This window comes from Cyprinus carpio, chromosome A13 (genome assembly GCF_018340385.1).
Source record: "Cyprinus carpio isolate SPL01 chromosome A13, ASM1834038v1, whole genome shotgun sequence".
In the NCBI taxonomy this organism is placed as follows: Eukaryota; Metazoa; Chordata; class Actinopteri; order Cypriniformes; family Cyprinidae; genus Cyprinus; species Cyprinus carpio.
The window spans coordinates 6628607-6654704 of record NC_056584.1 but is presented as its reverse complement, the minus strand read 5'-3'; the positions used below and the strand labels follow the sequence as shown (position 1 = coordinate 6654704).

At 40.2% G+C, this 26098-nt stretch overlaps 1 protein-coding gene across 1 annotated transcript in view; it reads right to left on the bottom strand.

Annotated features, from left to right (window-relative positions):
- Positions 1–25647, bottom strand: part of LOC109057755 (extracellular tyrosine-protein kinase PKDCC-like) — a 33682-nt gene extending 8035 nt beyond the window's left edge. The window contains exons 1-5 of the mRNA XM_042768492.1: positions 24301–25647; positions 14429–14551; positions 8229–8503; positions 8074–8153; positions 6943–7050 (exon numbers count right to left, since the gene is read on the bottom strand). Coding sequence (XP_042624426.1) covers positions 6943–7050; positions 8074–8153; positions 8229–8503; positions 14429–14551; positions 24301–25035 — 1321 coding nt within the window. The 5' untranslated portion in view covers positions 25036–25647. The remainder of the gene's footprint in view (positions 1–6942; positions 7051–8073; positions 8154–8228; positions 8504–14428; positions 14552–24300) is intronic.
- Positions 25648–26098: the final 451 nt, after the last annotated feature.

Genomic DNA, 26098 nt, shown 5'->3' with positions numbered 1-26098 from the left:
CAGAGAGATTTATTTGTGTCCGGCTGGCTCTTTGAGTTTTGTGCGATTGGTATTGGTCATATCACTGCAAAACATGAATTTCTTTCTTAGTACATTTATCTTGTTTTTATGTACAAATATTTAAACATTCTTAAATCAAGAAACATTTACACGAGAAGCAAAATGACTTAGATATTTAGTCTTGTTTTCAGAAAAATCTCTCACAATTAAGTGATAAACTGCCAAAGGGGTAAGAAACATAAACATGTTTTCCTATTGAATTAAGTGTACTTTTCTTACCCCATTTTGCAGATTTTTTTTTTTTCTTGTTTCATGGCAAAAACCATTTATTATTATAAATATTTCAGAAAAGCAGATCTTAATTGTAATTTGTCTTCTTAATTAAGAGATTCCAAATATTTGTACTTGAAAAGACAAAAATACAAAGAAACTGTCATGACTTAGGTCTGAGTTGCGGTGTATTTGTCATTGTGTCTTGTGCCTTGTCTCTGAGCACATGGGGTTTTGTTTTGGCAGCTCATGTGTTCTGCTGTCAGTGTGGTGTCTTTCCCCCTCCCACTCGTTATCTTTAATTCTCTGTGTTCTGTCACACCTGTAGCCACTCTTTCCTCATTAGCTCTCCCCTATTTGAGTTCCTCTCGTGCTCCGTCTTTTGTCAGACCGTTGTATGTTGTGTAATGCTTCGCTAGTGACTGTCCTGTCTTGTTTGCCTAGCCCTGCCGTGTTATGTTATCTTAGGCTCCAAGTGTTTTGATTTTTTGTTTCTGTCTAGAACTGTTCCCTCTCTTTCTACTAGACTTTACTAGTTTACTAGCTGAGAGGTTTCTTTTTGGCCGGTGCTCTTGGAGTGATCCTTCATTTTGGTTTTCCCTGTTTGCCCAGTGAGGGCGTAATAAACTTTTTGTTACCTGCAATTGAATCCTGTATTTTCCTGACAGAACGGTCTGACCAGTGATGGATTCAGCAGGTGCAGACCAAGTCAGAGTTGCAGTCAGCCAACAAGGCATTCTTCTGGGACAGCATTCCAGCCAATTGACTTCCACTTCAAGGGAGGTCGAGTGCCTCACAGCCCAAGTAACAGACCTCAAGGTCCAGATACAGGAACTCCAGCTCGAAGCCTTTGCCAGCAGATCAGCTGCTACCTTTGGCCATTCCCAGTCTCATGCTGAGCCAGAACCCCATGCCAATAGTCCGCCGCCACATGATGGGGATCCCAACTCCTGCCGAGCCTTTCTATCCCAATGCTCTCTGGTCTTCGCACTTCAGCCTCGCCGCTATGTTACAGAGGAGTCCCAAGTTGCATTTGTAATCACCCTCCTGAAGGGTAAGGCCCGGGACTGGGCTACGGCTGTGTGGGACGCCCGTGCTCCATTCTGTGCCACTTTCCAGGACTTCAGAGCGGAGGTGATCAAACTGTTTGACCGCTCTGCTCAGGGCGATGAGGCAGCCGCCCAGTTGGCAAGATTGAGCCAGGGCAGACGTTCAGTTACCGATTATTCTATCCAGTTCAGAACTCTGGCAGCCGCCTGTGACTGGAACGAGGCGGCTTTGCGTGCAAGGTTTCGGGAGGGATTGGATGACGACATCCAGGATGAGATCGTTACTCACGAGCTGCCTCAGAGTTTCGACACCCTAGTGGAGCTGGCCCTCCGCGTGGAGGGACGCCTTCAACGTCGACGTCAGCGGTGGACTGCTCGAACCTCTTGGATGCTGGAGGAGGGCGCTTCCAGTGCCGCTCCCACCTCCTTGTCACCTTCAACAGACCCTGAGCCAATGCAAGTGGGGCGTCTTCACCTTACCCCTAAGGAGAAGCAGGATCGGTTGATTCGGGGCCTTTGCCTGTACTGCTCCAAGCCAGGCCATCGGGCTATCCGGTGTCCTTTAAAAGCCAGAGCCCATCAGTAGTCCGGGGGATCCTGGTGGGTGCTACTCCTCATCTCGACTCCCCCATCTCACGTACCCTGTTAAAGGTCTCTATTCGGCATAGGGGCTCCGTTCACTCCTGTTCTGCACTGGTTGACTCTGGTGCCGAAGGCAACTTCCTGGATGCCTCTGTTGCGGCACAGTGGGGTGTTCTGGCCATTCCACTTCTCCTATTTCTGTCCGCTCCCTTAATGGTCTCCTCATCTCTTCCATCACCCATTCCACTACTTCCGTAAGTTTAACTGTCTCTGGCAATCACCGTGAGGTAATTGAGCTGTACCTCCTAGATTCCCCAGGTGCTCCTGTTGTTCTAGGGCACCCGTGGCTGGCGCAGCACAACCCTCATGTGGATTGGTCTGGCAATTCTGTGTTCTCTTGGAGTCAGTCATGTCTTGCGTCTTGTTTGGGTTCTGCTTTGTCTCCTGGCTCTGTGTCTTCTGTTTTTCAGGTTGAGGAGGGTGATCTTGCCGGGGTCCCGGAGGGGTACCGTGATCTTTGTCAGGTCTTCAGTAAATCCCGGGCCACGTCTTTGCCTCCTCATCGGCCATATGATTGTGCCATCAATCTCCTCCCAGGCACTTCTCCGCCCAAGGGTCGTTTGTATTCCCTATCCGGTCCTGAGAGAGAGGCCATGGACAAGTATATTCAGGAATCCTTAAATGCCGGCCTCATCCGTCCCTCTTCCTCACCTGCTGGGGCTGGGTTCTTCTTTCTTAAAAAGAGGGATGGCTCCCTGCGACCCTGCATTGACTACCGGGGCCTCAATGACATCACTATAAGAAACAGGTATCCTCTGCCTTTGATGTCGTCAGCCTTTGAGTTGCTACAGGGAGCCAAGGTCTTTACCAAGCTAGACCTCCGCAATGCCTACCATTTGGTCCGTATACGTGAGGGGGATGAGTGGAAGACAGCATTCAACACCCCGACGGGACACTTTGAATACCGGGTCCTACCCTTTGGGCTCACTAATGCCCCAGCTGTCTTCCAGGCCCTGGTGAATGATGTGTTGAGAGACATGGTGAACAGATTTGTCTTTGTGTACCTTGATGATATTCTCATCTTCTCTCCCTCATTGCAGGTCCACACTCAACATGTCCGTCAGGTGCTACAACGGCTGCTGGAGAACCAGCTGTACGTCAAGGCGGAGAAGTGCGTGTTCCATGCCAAGTCCGTTTCGTTCCTGGGGCATATTATCTCGACGGAGGGGATCAAGGCTGATCCCGCCAAGGTAAGGGCCATGGCCGAGTGGCCAACCCCTGACTCACGGAAGGCGTTGCAGCGGTTCTTGGGGTTCGCCAACTTCTATAGGCGATTCATCAGGAACTTTAGCCTGGTTGCTGCACCCTTAACCGCACTCACCTCACCTAAGATACCGTTCAGATGGAATATACAGGCTCAGGAGGCCTTTGATGTTCTCAAGTCCCGTTTCATCTCTACTCCTGTTCTTTGTCTCCCAGATCCGGAATAGCAATTCATTGTTGAGGTGGATGCCTCTGATGTCGGGGTAGGCGCGGTCCTGTCCCAGCTGTCCCAGGAGGGATGGGAAGGTGCATCCTTGTGCCTTCTTTTCTCACCATCTGAGCCCTGCCGAATGAAATTATGACATAGGTAACAGGGAGCTGCTGGCAGTCAGGCTGGCTTTGGGGGAATGGCGCCACTGGTTGGAGGGAGCAGCGTGGCCCTTCTTGGTTTGGACGGATCACAAGAATTTAGAGTATATCCATTCTGCCAAGAGGTTGAATGCTCGCCAGGCCCGCTGGGCACTTTTTTTTGGGGCGGTTTAACTTCTCCCTCTCGTATCGGCCAGGCTCCAAGAATGTTAAACCTGACGCCCTTTCTCGTTTGTTCGAGGATCCCGAGGAGGAGGTGGGTCCCTTTCTTGGGATGTCGAGCGACGGGTGGGGGAGGCCGTGCGGAGGGGGGGGTCCCAAGGGGGTGTCCGGCCGGTCGGTTGTTTGTACCGGCTACGCTGCGTCCTGAGGTCCTTCGGTGGGGTCATGAGTCCAGAGTAGCCTGTCATCCGGGGGTTCGGAGATTGCTGGCTGCCATCCGTAAGCGATTTTGGTGGCCATCCATGGTCCAAGATATCAGCCAGTTTGTGTTGGCTTGCTCCGTTTGTGCTCAGAATAAGACATCTAACCAGTCTCCTGTTGGTCTGTTACAGCCTTTACCCATTCCCTCTCGTCCATGGTCACATCTGGCCCTTGATTTTGTCACTGGCCTTCCCCCGTCGAGAGGTAACACCGTTATTCTGACGGTGGTGGACCGTTTCTCCAAGGCGGCCCATTTTATCCCCTTACCCAAACTCCCCTCCGCCAAGGAGACTGCTCAGGTGGTCATGGACCACGTCTTCCGGATCCATGGTCTTCCGGTTGATGTGGTCTCCGACAGAGGACCACAATTCGTCTCCCGGTTTTGGAAAGAGTTCTGTAGACAGATCGGGGCCTCTACGAGTCTGTCTTCAGGTTTCCACCCTCAGACCAACGGGCAGGCTGAGCGAGCCAACCAGGATCTTGAGCGTGCTCTCCGCTGTCTGGCATCACAGAGTCCGAGCTCCTGGAGTCAGCAGTTGTCGTGGGTTGAATATGCCCACAATTCCCTCCCGTTGGTGTCTACGGGTATGTCTCCTTTTCAATGTTCTGTAGGTTATCAACTGCCTCTTTTCCCTGCACAGGAACCCGAAGCCACTGTCCCGTCTGCCTTGGCCTTTGTCCGTTGGGCCTCCAGATGGACCAAAATGACGGCTGACCGTCACCGGACTCCGGCTCCCCAGTATGTTTGTGGTCAGAAGGTATGGCTTTCCACCAAGGACCTGCCTCTCCGGGTGCCTTCTCGTAAGCTGGCCACCAGGTTTATTGGGCCATGTCGCATCGCCAAGGTCCTGAGTCCGGTGACAGTGCGGCTCAAGCTTCCTCCCACTCTTGGTCGGGTTCACCCTGTCTTTCACGTGTCCAGGGTTAAGCCTGTGTTTAGGTCCCCCTTAATCCCATTGTCCCTGCCCCTATACCCCCCCCCCCCCCTTCGTCTAGTGGATGGTACTCCAGTTTACACTGTGAGAAAGCTTTTGGACGTTAGACGCCGTGGTCGGGGTTTCCAGTATCTGGTGGACTGGGAGGGCTATGGTCCTGAGGAGAGGAGTTGGATTTTGATTCCGGCTCGGGATATTCTGGACCAGACTCTGATTGAGGACTTCCCGCCGGCAACGAGGTGAGCCCCTCCCGGTTGCGCCTGGTGGCGCTGCTGGAGGGGGGGGTACTGTCATGACTTAGGTCTGAGTTGCGGTGTATTTGTCATTGTGTCTTGTGCCCTGTCTCTGAGCACATGGGGTTTTGTTTTGGCAGCTCATGTGTTCTGCTGTCAGTGTGGTGTCTTTTCCCCCTCCCACTCGTTATCTTTAATTCTCTGTGTTCTGTCACACCTGTAGCCACTCTTTCCTCATTAGCTCTCCCCTATTTGAGTTCCTCTCGTGCTCCGTCTTTTGTCAGACCGTTGTATGTTGTGTAATGCTTTGCTAGTGACTGTCCTATCTTGTTTGCCTAGCCCTGCCGTGTTATGTTATCTTAGGCTCCAAGTGTTTTGATTTTTTGTTTCTGTCTAGAACTGTTCCCTCTCTTTCTACTAGACTTTACTGGTTTTTTGCTTTCGGCCCTGGCATCTCATTTCTGTTGGGACCCTGATACTGGACTCCAGCTCTTCTCTGCACTCTAAGCATTCTCGTTTGGTGAGCCTTCGATGCTGCATCCCAAAGACGCTCAGATTGGTGTGACTTTGACGTTGCGTCCCCAATGACGCTCTGGTTGGTGTGACTTTGACGCTGCGTCACGGGAGGCGCTAGGATCGGTCCCTGCTGAGAGGTTTCTTTTTGGCCGGTGCTCTTGGAGTGATCCTTCATTTTGGTTTTCCTTTTTTGCCCAGTGAGGGCGTAATAAACTTTTTGTTACCTGCAATTGAATCCTGTATTTTCCTGACAAACTCGTATTACAGTATTTCAGCTTTTTTGAATGCTGACTGTACTTAACTTGATCTACAAACTTTTGTTGCTAACTTTACAAGTAAATTTACAGATCTTCATAAGAAACACACAAAAGGCCGATCCGACTAACTCTCACAGATTGGATTCCAGTAGATTTTGGTGCTAGCACATGAAGAAAGTAATTTCAAAAATTAAATGAAAACCGTTCTGTATTAATTGAATCTATTAAATAAATCTATTCACTGAATGGTAAGTATATCTCTCAACTCTGTCTGCCATCTTGGATTAAAAATGAGCTCAGTGCAGTGCATTCTGGGATTGCTTAATCTGTGAAAAATTTAATGTGATGTTGCCAAATTAGGTATCAAAAAAGGCAGCATCATTTTCCTGCGGACATAGTAAGAAGACTGTCTTTCTGTTGTGTGGTCATTAACAGGGCTCAACACTTACTTTTCTTTTTAGGAGCACTTGTACTCCTATTAAAAAAAAAAAAAAAAAAACAGAAATAGGAGCACATTTGCATGAGTGCAATTAAGTTCATAAATTCAAGTTGAGGTAAATGTTTTAAATATAAAAACTTGAATATAGAAATTATTAAACAATTCACTTTAATAATATAAATATTATTCCTATTTATTTATAGAAATATTTAATTATGATCCTTTAAAAATTAAATTAAAATTTCCAGTAGGTGGATGCAAATCACTGATTTTATCACTGACTCATTCATTCATTTGATTAGTCCGAATGGCTTTATGAATGGGCAACTGACTCACTAGATTCAATCTGAGATGTGCAGTGGCTCAGCTGTATTTCAAACTATTTTTGTTGATGAAATGAGGCAACAGTGATAATCAGAAAATATAAGTCACTTAATATTAACTAAGTATCAAACCTCTGATCACAAACACAAATATGCTGATCAGGTCAGTCACACTAATGCTCCTAAATATTTTTTCATAGACACACATAGTAGTATTCAGCTTGATTAAGTGTTTAGCAATGTCAAAGGTCAAGGTGTGTCAGTATCTCTCTGGGTCACTCACCTGCTTTGTGTGTCTGTGTGTCATTCTTGAGGTAATGTCCGTTCCTGTAGATATCCAGCACTTTTTCGAGGTGAACCAGAGTCTCGTCAGTGCTCCATATCAGCTCTCCTGAAACACATTTAAACAGCATAAACAACTCAGCTATTAATGGTTTACATTTTTGTCACATTTTTGCTGAAGTGGATGTCTCGTGACACTGAGAGAGAAAGATAGGATCGAGGCCGGCCCACCCACACTACCCGTGGCTTCACGGACTGTTGTGTCCCAGAAAAAACAGATTTCAAACGCTATCTGACATGCCATTATACTGATGAACATGGCGATAGAGCAGATAAGGAAAGGAATTAAGGGCAGCGACAATCTGGCAGGGACTGAAAGAGAAATAAATCTATGTAAATAAAAAGAATGAATGTATATAAATTATTATCAAACCAAACCTCCACAAAACAAAAAAAAAAGCCTTGCTTGACGCTTACTTTTCTCCCAAGCAGCACATGTGCTCCTAAGTTGAAAAATGTAGGCGTGCATAAAAAACTTTAGGGATGAAATGAAAAATGAAAATGCATCAATTAATATGTGTTATTCCTTAATAACACATATTAAAGTGATACAAGGGGACATTTCCATACACTAAGTACAAAACGTACACTAGGTTTTTAAATATTGATGCTTCAAACTGTCATTAATAATTATGTAAATATTTATAGCTTAAAACCGCATAAACAATATATATATATATATATATATATATATATATATATATATATATATAGATAGATAAATAGATAACAGTTGATAGATAGATAGATAGATAGATAGATAGATAGCTTAGTCTATTTTTTACAGTTTGCATGGAATTAAATAGCAGATATAAATATTGTGTAGAAAAAAAAAAACACCTTAATGCATAATCCAGCACTAAGTATAAACACACCTGAAATACGGTGAAAATTGGTCAGAATTAATTAACAGTAAATCATAAGAATTTGTTCGGCACAAATGTGCAGTGTTTAAGATGTTAGTTTTGACTGTTAGGCAGGATAGACCACCTTAGACCAGCTACTAAAACCAGCTGATATGACTTTTTCCATAGAGATAAGAGCAGAATTTAAGTAGTGGAATCACATTCACCTGTAGAGTTGACGATTTTGTCTAGAAGGGGTCTCAGTGCTGAGGGGGCACTGTGGGGTAACAAGTAGGTGAAGAAAAATCTGGAAAAATGGGGAAAAAATGTCAATATCTCGCAAAGCACAAGTTGGCTCAGATCTCAGGTCATGAACACGCACCTGTAAGCATTGTACAGGTTTCTCTTTTCGTTGATACCCTCACAACAGCCCTTGTGGCAGGGGAGGGTGAAGTTGCGGGCAGGGAACTCCATGAGACAGTCTGAAGGAGAAGATGGGGAGCAAGGAGTCTCCTCAACACTGGCGTCATCCAGGTCGGTCACTTTCAACACTCCCTCCACCAAAACGAACTGCCGTGGCCTAAAGTCCAGCAGGGTGACAGACCCAAGCGGGGAATGGGCCAAATAATGCAGCAGCCTCATCAGACTCAGACAGATCTGCAGATACATGCAATAATGTCAATATGGAAAGCAATATATTATTTTGTATTATGGAATATATTATAGAAAGGTTATATATTCATGAAAATATCCCTAACTTACACAACACGTGTTAAAAAAACAAAAAAAAAAACAATAAGATATCATGGCCACAATTTAACTAAATTAAAATGAGTTAGATGACGGCAAATGCAACCTAAATGTAAAAAAAAATAAGAAATGACAACTAAATATTAATAAATCATAAATAATAATAATTATATAAATAATAATAATGCAATAGTATTGACCAATATTGATCAATGGGGGGGGGGTCTTTAAAATAAGTTAATAACAGATATGGTTGAAAGATTTGATTATATACAGGTGCATCTCAATAAATTAGAATGTCGTGGAAAAGTTCATTTCAGTAATTCAACTCAAATTGTGAACCACGTGTATTAAATAAATTCAGTGCACACAAACTGAAGTAGTTTAAGTCTTTGGTTCTTTTAATTTTGATGATTTTGGCTCACATTTAACAAAAACCCACCAATTCACTCAATTCAATCTCAACAAATTAGAATATGGTGACATGCCAATCAGCTAATCAACTCAAAACACCTGCAAATGTTTCCTGAGCATTCAAAATGGTCTCTCAGTTTGGTTCACTAGGCTACACAATCATGGGGAAGACTGCTGATCTGACAGTTGTCCAGAAGACAATCATTGACACCCTTCACAAGGAGGGTAAGCCACAAACATTCATTGCCAAAGAAGCTGGCTGTTCACAGAGTGCTGTATCCAAGCATGTTAACAGAAAGTTGAGTGGAAGGAAAAAGTCTGCAAGAAAAAGATGCACAACCAACCAAGAGAACCGCAGCCTTATGAGTTTTGTCAAGCAAAATTGATTCAAGAATTTGAGTGAACTTCACAAGGAATGGACTGAGGCTGGGGTCAAGGCATCAAGAGCCACCACACACAGACGTGTAAAGGAATTTGGCTACAGTTGTCCTATTCCTCTTGTTAAGCCACTCCTGAACCACAGACAACATCAGAGGAGTCTTTCCTGGGCTAAGGAGAAGAAGAACTGGACAGTTGCCCAGTGGTCCAAAGTCTTCTTTTCAGATGAGAGCAAGTTTTGTATTTTACTTGGAAACCAAGGTCCTAGAGTCTGGAGGAAGGGTGGAGAAGCTCATAGCCAGAGTTGCTTGAAGTCCAGTGTTAAGTTTCCACAGTCTGTGATGATTTGGGGTGCAATGTCATCTGCTGGTGTTGGTCCATTGTGTTTTTTGAAAACCAAAGTCACTGCACCCGTTTACCAAGATATTTTGGATGCTTCCTTCTGCTGACCAGCTTTTTGAAGATGCTGATTTCATTTTCCAGCAGGATTTGGCACCTGTCCACATTGCCAAAAGCACCAAAAGTTGGTTAAATGACCATGGTGTTGGTGTGCTTGACTGCCCAGCAAACTCACCAGACCTAAACCCCATAGAGAATCTATGGGGTACTGTCAAGAGAAAAATGAGAAACAAGAGACCATAAAAAAATGCAGATGAGCTGAAAGCCACTGTCAAAGAAACCTGTGCTTCCAACTCAGTGAGATGAACTGAGGCAGCAATTAAAGCAAAAGGAGCCCCTACCAAGTATTGAGTACATGTACAGTAAATGAAGTTGTTGTTGTTGTTTTTTCGGTCTTATGAAGTATTCTAATTTGTTGAGATAGTGGTTGTTGTTTGAATAATACAGTGTTGTTGTTGTTGTTGTTTTTTCGGTCTTATGAAGTATTCTAATTTGTTGAGATAGTGAATTGGTGGGTTTTTGTTAAATGTGAGCCAAAATCATCACAATTAAAAGAACCAAAGACTTGTGTGAGGGTATGAGAGCTGAAGCTGAAGCTCTGGTAGCTGGCGACACCTCGCATTCAAGCAACACCTACATCTACCACATTCTTAAAGGCAGAGTTCAGAGGATTAGAAGGCCTTGGAGAAAGAAGAGGAGGACAGAGACACAAAGAGGAGTGAGAGGGGTGAACGCAACCAAAAGAAATAGAGGAGAACATAAAAGAGAAGCAAACAGAGTGGAGATGAGGGGGTGGAGGAGACACTGCCCATGCCTTTCATAACAGACAAAAGCTGCTTTTAATACACTCTGGATTAGCAACTACTGGGAAAGATCAGCCCCCTCATACTGTGTGACTGTGTGTGGGGCAGATTTGGTAAAACCATTGAGAAAGCCATTGTAAGGTAGGCGAGGCCATCTTAAATACCCCAACAGATCTGGTTTCCTCAAAAATGCACCAATCATTTTTTTTTCCATCGGTACACAAATGCAAGCGTGTGAACTCTTGCTTGCTTGTCACGTATTTGGTTTAGCTGGTGTGTGAACAGGTGTGTCGTCGCTCCCGGGCCCATGTTGTAGAGGGCATAAAAGGCTTCGTCAGTGCACAGAGGAAATGGCTTTGGACCTAAATGAGCTGTTCGGAAGTCAACGGATTTGACAGTCTCTACAGAGTCTATTAGTGCCTCATATGCAATTCAAATGTTGCTAAAGCATTGCTGAGGTGTTTCTGCTTGGTTCCACATGCACACAGAGAAAAAGAGCCCAGCAGCACACAGAGAGTGCAACTGTAGATAACAGTCTTAAAGAGACAGGATGCATTAGCAATTTTAAAATGTGGAATGAACTTAATTACATGGTTTTGTTCAGACAGGCAAAAATCTGATTTTGTGGATCTGACTCAAATCCATTGTTTGGTGTCTGAACAGCAAAGAAATGCAGGAAATCTCAAAATTTGCTAATCCAATTATTGATATTTGGAAATAGTTCAGTCAGAAATGTCACTCTGGAATTCAAAAGCTTTTAATTTGGGATGCAACACTTGTGCAACCTCAAACACAATGTACTGTACTGTTTATAGTGAGATTTGTCCAAATTCACAAATTTCTGCTCACTCGTACCCGTATAGCGAACTATGTCACATGCTTTAAAAAAAATAGTAGAAAATGGGTGAATTAGTGAGTGTTTTCGGATACAGCATATGACTGGATGTCTAAAATACATACATGTCTCTGATATTTATGTTGCAGAGGCAAAAGAAGAGGAAGAAATTCCAGTTTTCCCATCTCCTTTACCATACTGACAAAGAAGAACTATAGAATAATATTCTCGTAGCTTCATAAAATTAAGGTTGAATCACTGATGTCACAATAACTATTTTAACAATGTCCTTAATACCTTTCTGGGCCTTGAACGTGTCAGTTCCATTGCTGTCTATGCAGGGTTAGAAAGCTCTCGGATTTCATCAAAAATATCTTAATTTGTGTTCAGAAGATGAGCGAAGGTCTTATGGGTTTGGAACGACATGAGGGTGAGTAATTAATGACAGACTTTTTGGATGAACTATCCCTTTAATACAATCTCCAGTGTAGATATTATGGATATTGAATACACTATTTAATGATTGCAATCAGTCAGTTTTATATCATTCATAAACAAATTGTGAGTAGTGTGGAACCTCTTATATAGAATCAAAAAACTGCACACATTTTGTCAAAGGATTGACTGACATAATTTGGAACTGTACCTGATGGAACAATTCATACACACACACACACACACACACACACACACACACACACACACACACACACACACACACATTCAAAACACTAGTACAGTGTAAATTATATTAAAGGAATTCATAAAATGTCTAAAAATAGAAGAAAAAAAATTGAGAAGAGAAGGTCAGGCAATAAAACCATGAGAAAATCAACAGCAGGGACAAAAAGACACTTGTCTTATTCTCATAAAAAGGCTTTATTGTTTTAGACTGGAAAATCATTCAGTCTGACTGAAAAATCACTCTGAAATATGAGTCTAATAAATATATATTTAGCAGAATACTATGGTAGGAATGAGTTATGGAAATGGAAAGACTGCCACAGACTGGAATTGGTAACGCTTGGTAAAGTCTTCTGAAACTAAAGCAGAGTGATGAATTGTTCTGTTGAACTGTATAATGCTGTGTTGACATGTAGACAAGTGTGCTGCATTCCCTATAAAGGCATAGATGTTTACCGAGCGCCTTGGCTTTTGTGCAGCAAGTGTGTTGGTCTTTATTTTTGTGAATCTATGTTGGGTGTGTACGTGTGTGATAGGCCAGTAGAAAACACTCCTAGTGATGACTTTAGCTTTGGTCTGTGCTATCTTGTAATCTCATAATCTGAACATATTAATTCTGTATACATATATTTAAATGATTATTAAACATAACATTGACCTCATTTAAAGCCCACATTTTATTGTATGTCTTTTTTAAAGTACATTCATGTCAAAAACTGTCTGTTATCAGAGGAAGGGCTCATTGGGACTTTCAGTTTCATCCTCTTCACAGGATGAGCTCTGGAAACAGGAAGTCATAGCAAATCATTATGGGAGGTTGCCACGGCGATAGCGATCAGCCGGGTCTATCAGGCAGAAGCCTAACAGGAAGCTCAGAGAGAGTAGAGTGCGGGACATCCCACACAGCCAGCTCTCTAGAAACGCTGCATCAGACAGGCTTAACGCTGTCTACTCTACCAGCATGGACTGATTTTTTTGTAAGTGTTTCATTATAGAAACACTGTTGAAGGAATTATTAGGGGAGAGAAGAGGCGTGGGATTAGGATATGTCACATTTATTACCCACATGAGCACCATGACTGGGTATGAGGAACCGCTGTCCCATGGTTTCACAGAAAACATAGTTAGCGGCTGGCTGACTGGGTTGAAGTCATTAAAAATGTTTACATAAGTGCATTATGAAATGGTAGTAATTTTATGAAATGAATATAATTTGGTTCCCCTGTTTGTTTATACAGGGTAAATGGGCTGTATCTTTGGGCCTCTCCCAATCTATTCATCTTTCTGAAATAATATGTAATAAGTGGAGTTCAAAATTAACCAATCCCCCCACAAAAAAAAAAACAAATTATAATCACAACATAAATTAAAAGAAAAAAAAAAAAAACAACAATATAATCAATAAAAAAATAATTAAATTAAAAAATATAAAAATCTTATATATAATTCAAAAATTGTTTTATTTATTTTATTTTTTCCTCCAAATTCTAAATTAAAACTTCTAAAGTTATTCATAATAACCTTTAATTTTTTTTTTAAAGATGAATGAAAAAAGTTTCTTTTTTATTTATTTTATTTTTTCCCCAAAATTCTAAATTAAAACTTCTAAAGCTTTCTACTTATTTCTGAGCTTAAATCAATCAATCAATCAAGTTTTTCAGATGGTCAGTACAGTTTCAGACTTTTGGGCCCCATTGTATATAATATTTTACCTTGTCATAAATAATGTCAATTCACAATAACCTTTAATTCTTCGAAAAAAGGGGGGGAAAGGTTAAATTGGAAAATTAACATTAAGGGGTTTTGTTTATTTATTTATTTTTATTTTTTACATTTTCTCTTTATTTCTAGCTTTAAATAAATAATCAATCAATCAATCAATCAATCAATTGGATATTCATTAGGTTTCAGACTTTTGGGCCCCATTATATACAATATTGTACAATGCCATGAATAATCGTTAATTCACAGTAACATTTATTTTCTTTAATACACTGCATTAAAGTTATATATTTACATACATATTTTTATCTTTTTATAATAAAAAAATTCTAAAACTTTCTATTTATTTCTAGGTTTAACTAAATAATCAGATTTTTAATTTGGTTTCAGACTTTTGGGCCCCACTGTATAAAATATTTTACAATATCATGAATAATCTTTCATTCACAATAACCTTTAATTCTTTTATTACAGTAATGTTAGAAAAATCAGTGAGTCAATTTGTTCGCAGTTGTTCATGTTGATAAGGCTAATTGAAGCCTCTGTGTTCCTCCAGACAAGCACTAGATGGAATGCGTGATATGAGCAGTGACTCACCCTAAATCTCTCCTCCCAGGGCGTCTGCAGCAGCTGGATCATCTCCAGAGGGCTGCCCAGCTCCGTGATGGCCGTCACCGTGTCCTTTATATCATTGCTATCCTGGTAGCAGTAGCCGTACAGCTGCAGGAGAGAGCGCAGACACGAGAGCATCCATCAGATAACAGCACTGTGTTGAATTTGACTCCAAATTTGGCTGGAGAAGCCAAGCTGGCTAAAGCGTGTGTGTGTGATAAATGGAAATAATTATGAGTTCAAGAAACAAAATACATGAATAAAAAATTATCAATATATCAAAGCAAATAAATGGGATTGTAGCAGGCATTATGGGAGCAGACAGACTTACTACAGCTTGTAATCAGGAAACGTTGCGCTGGCATGTGCTTGTTTGTTTTGTGGGGGAGGACTATATGTTACGGCCACTGCTATCAGGCTGTTTCCTTCGGCCTGCCATGACGGGCTCTTAGCAGTGCAGAATTTGGCTCTTTGCTTACAGAAACATTTTCCTAAGCTAATTCAAGCCAAGGAAGCTAGTTAAAATTAAACAGCATGAAATTTCATCTAAAAAGAAAACAATCTATGGCTGTGTGACCGGCTGTACCGTGAGAGCCATCACCAGCATTAAAGGAAAAACGCCGGCCAGTAATGTCGGGAGGTCGGATGGAGAAAACGACCCATTATATTACTGCACAGCCAAATGGGTGTTTCAGTTATGTAAGTTAACGAGTTCATTTCCACATTCATCTGTACCGTAATTATAAACTTCAAAATCTGTGTCGGTACATGCAAATGTCTATTCCTTAATTTAGTCATATCATTCACACTGGCTAACAATACATAACACCTCCAGCTGATACACTGGCAATGCTAAAATTGTCCAGTGACAGCACACTTGATGTTATGTTGCCTAGTACATGTACACTGGGCCCTATTCCAGAAACACCAACAACAGGGGAAAAACATACTACATAAAGTGCTGTATTAAGGTCACTATGAGCATCTATGTACAAATGGATCTATGAATGACACACCACAAAAATCATTAAAATAGTCATATAAAATAATAATTATTAACATTATTAATAAAAAATAAATAAAATTGAAATGAAATTAAGAGTTTTTTTTTTTTTACATTGTATTATGTTTATGTATTATGTCAGCATTCATTTCAATGTGACAATTTATGTAAAAAAAAATAAAAACAAATCTGCAATAATAGTCTTTTTTTTTTTTTGGTAATAAATTTGTCTAAAATAGTCTCAGAAAAGCTAGATGTCTGTCTGTGGTAAAAACTAGTCACTTTTCTTTGTTTAGGACAAAAACACTGGAAAATAACAATCTCATCTTGGCAGTAAATTTAACTGGTGATCAGCAGAAGCTGCCGTATACGCTCAAATTCAGAAAACGTTTTGGCCAGTGTACAATGTAATTTCTGACAGCTCCCAAGATACAATCTCATTTGGCTATCTCAATCAATATCAACTTTAGGACAACAACTCTGGATCTTTAGAACTGTCCCTGTGGGAGGATCTTGAACAAGTTTAGCCTCTGATATGAAGCAGGAACAGGACCAATCTGATCTAAGATCTGTGTGCAGACAGGCTTGTAGAGCAAGTCTTTCCGAGAAAGCAAAGGGCCTATTTGAGATTAAACACACACTAATGACTATTATCAGCATGATTCATCTAAAATGCAAGCGACTGTGTGTGTGTGTGTGTGTGTGTGTGTGTGTGTGTGTGTGTGTGTGTGTGTGTGTGTGTGTGTGTGTGTGTGTGTGTGCTGCAGACTCCACGGCTGCTTGCTGGGAATAAGACAGATCTGCACACGGAGGAACGCTGCTGTCTGTCTAGCCACACGATGCTGTTTTGACTGACGCAAGCTCAAGGGTCAACTCGCCCTGTCCAGTTCACTTACAATGAAAACTTTGTATCTGTCCAGAGCTGCTTTGTACCAGATGCTAATTCCACCAAGGGCACCAGAAAGATTTTTCTCATTTCAGCTAGTTTTTGGTCTGAACGTTCTCATCCAGCTGCATGTGCTAAGCGCAGAGTTTGCTCTCTTGAGCACTGACTGAATTCCAGATCTGTTTCATTTCTGTGCATGTAAGCAATATAAAAGAGATGGGTGAAGTTAGTATCTATTTGTTTGTTTTGCAGATTCCTTGGAAGCTTTTTCTCAATTTTCAGGAAAGACTGAGTAAGCAGAATCATTGAGGGAGGAGTGAAGTAGAGTGGCCAACAGTCTGATCTGAAGAGCTGTGTCTTTCACATTGCTGGCCACTTTTCTTTTTTCTTTTTTTTTTTTTTGGACACATACCATTGTGTTCTTTAAAGTACTGGGGTATATAAATATGGTAACCATTCAGTACTATGGTGTATATCATATTATCATCATACCATCTGATACTATGATTTTACCATGGTACAGCCATAGTACTTTTTTATACAGGCATTTGAGTGGCCATCTCAGACTGAGACGCAGCCTTTAAAACAGTGAGCTACAATAGATTGTGTTACACCATGATTTTTCTACAGGTAAGTGGTAGAGATTAAAATCACTGTAATGCAACATGGCTTACTGCTTTCATAAAACAACAACAATGGCAATATGATAAAAGATACCAATTCAATAAAAAACTTACATGTATTAATAATAATCAGAATGAAACAATAATGTGATAAGTTCATTAACTGTAAGCTGTTTAAACATAGAAATTAATATCACTAATAACTTATGATTAAAGGTGCATATTTATTGGCATTTTACAGTCTAATCTGAATTGAGTGATTTTTCAGATTTTCCAAAAAAAAAAACAAAAATTTTCTGTTTTTTAATAATGCATTTTGGTTCTTCTCTATAAAAAAGTACTCATTTAATATATATATATGTATATATATATATATATATATACATACAATCAATAACATAAAAAGTACAAATTCTATTTTGTCTTGCACTCAAGAGCATAAAAAGTGGTACAAGGAACAAAATTCTACAAAGAAAGTTCTAGCATAAAATGTTAAAATCACAATGAAACAGACGTAGCGACAGATCTGTTCTTCCTGATTGTGATGTAAAGAAGAAAAAAGAAAAACGTGGAGCAAGGACTTGCATCTAACTTTCTTTTGTTGATTGGATGAAGGCAGATCTGAATGTGAGATTGCCGATTTGTAAGTGAGGTGCAGAGTTTCAGTGGACTAAATGTCCAGCATATGTCACCAGTGAATCTGTTGTGTCACTGAAAGATTGAGTTATAATACTTTGATTAAGAATTACGAGATTAAAAAATTAATCATGCACTATATGTTCACATTAAGATCAATAACATACACTTAAAAAAAAATAGCAACTTCATCAGCTCCTGTTCTTCAAAAATTCTCCTCACTGGTGCCACGTGTGCGGACATACAGATGCTCAATAGTCTTCACAAAAGCATATCTGTTAAGTGCCATTAACACACATTCACTCAGAACCCTACCGCGAACGTTTAATGAGGACACCCTGGCAACAAATCAAAATGGTCACGGAGACGGCTGTGCTTGCCCAGAGATGAAATAGTAGTGCGGAGTGAAAGCCAGCGTCTACGGTCAGTGAAGACATGGACTGTCCACGGGAACAAGAGCTGCTCAGTAACAGGGGCTTGACACTGACCGGACAGCCCACGTGCTGAGTTATAGCTGGGTTCAGATTGAAATGTGTGCGTGGAGGGATTCTGAGAGGGAAAGCAAGAATGAATAAAAGTGAGTTCAGGGAATGAGCTTTACCACCTTGTTTTAATCAAAGTTTCTGAAAGAACGCCGCTGGAAAAAGTTCTGAGTCATTTTCCCTTGCCTCTAAAATTGATCAGCGAACATTAAACAGACTTATTAAGGCCCTAACAGAGAAATGTAAAATTGTTAAATCTTACTGCCAAAGTGTTCAAAGGCTTCAGACGTTTTCACTCAAGCGCCTGGTTCTGTGCATGGTTTGCTTCACATGACTCAGCAAGTTGAGTTTGGGATCTTTCAAGACTGCAATGACAAACACCTCTAATCTAAATTCCAATAAACTAACACTATGACAGAAGCGCAGCGAAATGTATTCATCTTGAACTGTATACATGATTTATTTATTTTCTGAATCCCCAATCTGTGAATCTGCCCTTTGAAAATCGCATGGATCTTTTTAGCAAAGCGATCACACTGTGGAAAAAAAGACAAGCTGATTTCCTCATCAACCTGTTCCTGCCTACTAAAATAAACAGAGAGCAGAGTGTTTTAGAATGAGCAGGACAGAGCATTCAGAGTTCTTCCAGCAGAATTCATCCCCATCCTCAACTCATTTCCTCCCGCAATCCTCCTGTTCTGAACTCTTTCTCAGGACTCGGGATTTTAACACAGTCTTTAACACTACAATCCCAACCTCAGAAACTCCTCGCCGGCACTCCGGTGAGATTGATTTCTCAAACACACAATGAGATAAAAATCATCATGTTATTTTCGCTCAAGTTCTATACTGTTCTGTATTCCATGGAGAAACTACATCATACAAGTTTAGAACAACTTTAGGGTGATTAAATAATGAAAGAATGTTAATTTTCAGGTTAAAACTATTATTTTAAATGTAGATATACAATTGTTGCTGACTGGATCCCAGGCACTTTCTTCTTCCTGACAAACTAAGAGGTTAAAGTATTAACCCGTGTTTAATTGCGTCTAGCACTAAAACTCTTCGTCTCACTCCCATCTTAAAAATGACCCTGGGGGCCGCTGTGTTTAGAACGCCCAGCTTTCACATTCACATGTTACATGCTCACATTAGCAGGTTACTGATTACCCTGCAGTGTGTGTGTGTATTTTGGGACTCGACTAAGAATCTGAAGAGTTAACAGAATGACATGCTAATGTAAACATAATCCCAGTGCAAGACCACCCTAATCAGGCCCCCAAGCTGTGTTGCAGATTGCCTGACACACCATTTCAAATGCCTTTCCATATATACAAACACTCCAGAGAACTTTTCACACATAAAATTAACATTTTGGCATCAATTCTTCACTTTCATGCTGTTCCAACCCTATATTATTACTTAAAGTCAATGAAACACAAGATGAAATGTTAGACAACATCCAAGCTGACACTGCAAAAGGAAACTGGATACTGTCAAGCTTCAGAAAAGTCAAAAAAGCACTATAAAATTAGCCCATATGACTGTGTATTCCAAGTCATCTGAAGACATATGATAGCTTTGTAAAAGTAACACACCAAAACCTGTGCTATTGTACATGGACTGTCCACACGAACACAAAAATTGGGTACTGATGACACTTCTGATGACGAAACTTGCATCACACGGACATCGCGCAAAACATCCCGGAACACGGACAGCTAAAGTATACTGTGGGCTTCAGCATACTCCATTTCATAACATGTGCGAACACATTCATTCAATACATACACACTACAAAAAGTGCCATTCTTGTCCAGCATCTGCACCATTTCTCTCCAGAAGTTATGACTGATAACATGTCTTTGTACTTGTTTAACCAACAGTCGTGAGTATCTCTTAACCCTCTCACACAAATGCTTGTCAACCCATCTATTGTTGTTGCATCTTCAGTAGTTTGTTGTTGTTGCTCCATTTCATTTGTTTGCTTTTTGACTGTGAAACAACAGGCTTTTGCAGTGTTGCCACCTTGTGGACAAACTAAACAGTGCACTTTTTTATTGTAGGAGGGGTTAGAAATGTGAAATTTGAGTTTGAGAATGCAAACAGTATGCATACCCTAGTGTATGCGTAAGAACCAATGTATGCTATCGGCTTAAATCACCATCCTCTTTTGTTTTGTATGGAAAAAGAGCAGCTCACACGTTCTGTGTAATATCTCCTTTTGAGTGTTGACAGAAATGAGAAAGTCATATGGATTTGAAACGTCATGAATTGACTAAAAGATGACAAAAATGTAATTTTTATGCAAACTATTCTTTGAATTTAATACTTAAAACTAACTAAACACAATGGTGTTTGGTGGTTATTAAAGGGATAATTCACCAAAAAAAAAAATGAAAATTTTATGTTTATCTGCTTACCTCCAGGGCATCCAAGATTTAGGTGATGTTGTTTCTTCAGTAGAATACAAACGAAGATTTTTAACTTAAACCGTTGCAGTCTGTCAGTCATATAATGGCAATGAATGGGAATCACGACTTTGAGAGTCAAAAAATATACACAAACAAAACCAAATTAAACGCTGCGGCTCGTACATTGATGTGTAAAGACACAAAACGATCAGTCTGTGCAAGAAACTAAAGTATTTATATCGTATTTTTTTTTTTTTACTTCTGATTCACGCAATGTCCAAACTGTCCTGAGCACGTTATCAACATCTGGCGCGTGACACATCTTCTTCTTCTTGCTTTACGGCAGATCGCAGACTTATAAGTGCATTACCACCACTTATTTCTCAAATGGACCATTAAAACTCTATCTACAATCTCAATTAGGAGTGTCAACGGTCCATTTGAGAGATAGGTGGCGGTGAACTATCCCTTTAAACAGGAACACACCATTTTGCATCTTTCTCTATTGTGTCTTCAAATTAATCCAATGCACATTAGTGCTGACATGGCAAATGTACATGAATAAGCTCACTCTCCCTGTCCACACAAATCCAGCACCACCATTACCAATCATGACTGTTTACATAACAGGTGTTGCCCTCGCTTGTAAGAGGAAGACGGGGATCTGCTTGACAGACATGTTAGTTAAAGACTTCAGAATCTGCCCTGGAAAACCGAGTAGAGACGTCACTGCAGTGTGACCTCCCTCTTTCAGGCCAATGGCAGGCAGACCTGTGTAGATCCTTTTGTGTGCACTCTGAGTGAACCCGGCCTGGTGCTAATCAGCCTGCCGCATCGTATCTTCTCACCTCTGACCTCACAACTTATAAAAAATAAAAAAAAGCCATAAAAAGCTGTGTTTGATCGGCTGCCAAAGCAAATGAAAAGCAACACTTCCGGGCCTGATTGGTTATGTGAGAGGGTGAAGAACCAAGGGAGGTGCCGACTACATGGGTTGTTTATTAATACTTATATCTATAGGAATATCTGTGTATGTGTTTGATCATTAAAGGTTTATAGAAAGAGGTATTATGGGATGAATAATTAATAACAACGCCAAACTGCCTGCTCTAAACCTCCTACCATTAATAAATTAAAAGTGGTAAATTTAAAGTGAGACGTGGCACTTGACTACAGAATGAGGCATGCATCAGAGCTGACGCCCATATTCAAGTCAATAATTACACATATTGGTATTTGTAAAAGACTTGAAATGTAATGGGGAATAAATTCCATCTGAGCTTGCATGTGTAACGACAACTAAAGTTTTTAAAACGTCAGCTGGCTATTTGAACAATGTCACTGTTAGGAACGACTTAATTGGGTGTTATTATGTCAAACTTAACAAAGTTAATTTAAAATGTAAAATAGACGATACATAAATAGATCATTAATAAATATAAGAAACTTTACACTAAACCTATACTTTACAGGTTTATGCCTGTTCTGTCTTTAAATTAAGATAATTTGTTTCTTTGACAAATAAGAAAAAATCTGTAAAAAAAGATTACAAATACAAAAGCGGCATAAATAATCATTGTAGATAAGTCTAAATATGAAATATTTTCCATATTTGTATAGTGTTTATTTGAGTTCAAATCAATCAAAAGGTGTAGGCTTACAAAAAAAAAAAAATTACAAGACCGAATTGAGGCCGCATTTAATTTGGATTCATGCAATAAATACATATATATGACAGCTCAGCTCAGCACTGCATATGTATATATATATATATATATATATATATATATATATATATATATATATATATATATATATATGTATATATATATGTATATATATATATATATATATATGTATATATATATATATATATATATATATATTATATATATATATATATATATATATGTATCTATATATATATATATATATATATATATCTATATATATATATATATATATATATATAGATATATATATATATATATATATATATATATATATATATATATGTATATATATATATATATATATATACAATGTTGAGCTATCATTTCAAACCAAGAATATAGAGTGCTTTGTGAATTTTGTGAACCTGTTTTATGTTTAAAAAGTTGTTCATATTTAGATACTAAAAAGTGACGAATTTAACTTCAATAGACTTAATGGCATTTTGTGGCAGCTGTCTTTGATCACTTTAGAGCATTATGTCTTTGTGTATGCAGTGAGATATAATGCTGATGATGTTCTTTAGCCTATAAACTGCCTTTTGTGTGAGTTCATTAACTGGGGTCTTGCACCGTTGGTCCCCTGCTGCGAGCGCACAGAATGAAATCAGGTCGGTGGCGCCAATCTACATACAGCTTCTGATAAAGCCTTCAATAACAGGATCTCAATGGTTACAGCTATTTTGATATTAAATGAACCATGCCTCTGTAGCCATGTGGGGGATGTGTTCCACTGTAGGCCAAATACATATCAGGCTTATGAGATATATCAACAAAACTCTCTCGGATATTACACACAACTAAACACCAAGATGTAAACTGTTTTAATTTATGGATTCTGCAGTGGTTGGACTGATTCCCAGAAAACACATGTTTATTAAAATGTGATATTTACCTTTTAAAACTGATTTTCATAAACAGTTTTACCATTTCAACTTGATCTGATTTATTTATGAATCAAAATCTACTTCATATTAGCTGCACTGTATCAGTAGAAGCACTAAACCCATAACTAAAGGCCTACTAAATAATTTTGTCACCGTTAAAAAAGATCATATTGACTAATTTAATTTAATTCATCAATTAAATTAAATTAAAATGCAGTTTTAAGTCTGTCAGTATTATTTTATTTATTTTATTTTGGACATAGCCTGGTTAATTTCTGAGGCTGCCTGAAGACCGAGGCAGAAGATAAACGAGGGCTGTTAATTTCAGAGCCTCGTTCGCTTATGTTTACAAGAGCTGATTACGACTTGAACAACTACACAACCGCTCATGTCAAATAAATGACACACAAGGCAAAACACAGCCGTTTCTGAGCGCCCTAAAACTGGGGACTTGATACGCGGACGATGAGCCAATAGCCATTTTTAGTCATTGTTGATTGAATGATAGACTAATTACTAACACACACACAAACACACACACACCTCGAACTTATGTTGATTTAGATGCTCCAGGCGTAAATATTCACACATGAAATTCACACACAGTAATTAAACACGCGGGTTTTCATTGGAAATGCCTGATGCCTGTTGGGTTATAGCCTACTCTTTTTTTTATCTTTGGATATTGCTTCAGAATCGCTTTAATGAGCCCATTAACTGATACAATTATAATGTGCACGCGTGTTCATGTTACCCATACGCTTCAACATTATAACAGTGAGCATTTACAAGCATTTAAACCTAATTCCATAGTATTACATTAATGGGTTTATTTTTTTATTTTTTTATTATTATTATTTTATGTTACTCGTGTAAATACACAATGCAAAATTTAATCCACTAACATTTAGCCTAAAACTATCTTTGCCATAATCATCAAAGTAATGCGTTATAGGTTATTACACCGATTCAGCTACTTTGAATTAAATTGCTGGTGAAGAAATTCTCGTTTAATGAGTTGAAAATTCGTAAAATTTGGTAGAACTGATAGAAATCGTTGTGACCATTTAAACAGATGGAAAGAGTATTATAATGACGAAAACGTTTTAGTGTGCACACAGTGTAAAGTGTGGTTTCAAATGAGCTAATAATATGATCTGGATTTGCTTTATTAAATTACAGCCGATTTTTTTTACCTTGAGAATATTAGGGTGCTGCAGTCTCTCCATCAGCGTCATTTCCTTGACAATTTTGAAGGATGCGAGTTTGTAGCAGTCCGTCGACGACCCGTATTTCTTCACACAGTTCTCCATATCGTGACCCCCAAAATCCACCGATTTTAACGCGACGGAGAAGCTGCTGTTCAGAGTCGCTTTATACACCGCCTTTGTGTATCCCGAGCCCAGATACTGGACATTGGTCACGTTATCAATACTGCTGCAGCCGAGCACCGACGCGCGCGTAATCTCCCGGTGTGATTTTGTTGCTATGGATACAGCGGGAGTCGGTTGAGACTGATTGTAATTATTCCTTTGTATCTGTTTTTGGTCGTCCAATCGCTCGCGTATTCCTTTGTATGTTTCCCACTCGCCGCGTTGCTCCAAGTCCATGAGTCGCCTGCGCTCCAGCGGTCCGGTGCCGACCCAGTGCGCCGGTTTCTGACGGTACCGGAGAATCTCGTCCAATCGCTCGCGTATTTGCCGCTGGAGCTCCGGGAGTCGGCCGACGGTTGCCGTTTCGACGGGTGGCAGCTCGTCGACGCGAAGCCCGGCAGGAGCGTCCGCGTCGGGCTGCTGCTGGTTCTCGTGGTGGTGGCGATGCACGCGCTCGCCGTGGTGCTCGAATCCCGGGATGAACAATAAATTCATCAGCGTGCCCGTGAAGAAGGAGAGGCAGAAGCCCGCCGCCACCACCATCTTTCTCCGCTTCATTTTGTTGCTTATTATTATTAGCAAAAAATAGATGCGTCCCCCCTTCCAGCCTGCGCCTGCCCGCCTGGCAGCTGTAGGCAGTCTGGCCGCGCCGTGGTGTAGTATTGTGCAGCGCGGAGCGTTCAGGATCGCGAGGGAAGTCTGTGATGCTGCGCTCAGAAGGATGTGCCGTATGATCACGTCTTCATCTTGCAGTTATGATTTAAGATCCACCCCATATAAGGCTGATCATGGTGACACTTGCGTGTGCGCCCAGTTAACGGGGATCTCGGAGCGCGCACTAGCGCTGTGCCTCGGCGCGACTGACGTCACTTTGACTGACAGTTAACTCGGCCCTGCTGCTGTGGAAAAGCTGCGGTTCAGGTTTAAAGGAATAGTTCACCCCCGAATAAAAGTCCTGTCATCATTTACTCACCCTCAAACCGGCATGACGTTCGTTCTTCTGTGAAAAGCTCAAGTTTCGAAGAATGTCTTTGACAGTGAACAGTGATCGACTTGATAGCAAGTCTCAAAAAGGAACGCAGACATCACGTGTTAGGTTATTAAGAAACTTTGAAAGCCATATTATAGCTTTATGTGAAGAGCAGACCAAAACTAAGACCCTACGAAGTTTATGCGTTTTATTGACTGCTTTTCTTATATTTTATGGCGAGTTCGACATTTTCAGTCCCCATTCATTGACACGGAATATAAAAGAATGACCAGCACATTCTTCAAAATTTCTGTTTGTTCCAAGAAAGAACGTTGCAAAGGTTTGGAACGACATGTGGGCGAGTAAATAAACATAACTGTCATATTTCCTTTATACATAATAATAATAATAATAATAATAATAAACGTGTGTACTTTATAAATAAAAAATTATGTTGATAAAACACAAGTTAAATATAAAATGCCTAACTGTTTATAGGCTACTATAACACTCCAAACCCTAATTAGCTGATCTGTAACAGAATATAGCCTATAACTTTTTCGAGAACAGTAATATGTCTATTTGTAAGTTGCTTAAGGCCTTCGGGTATAAACCACCAATTTTTGTGTAATATATTTAAAACATTACAAT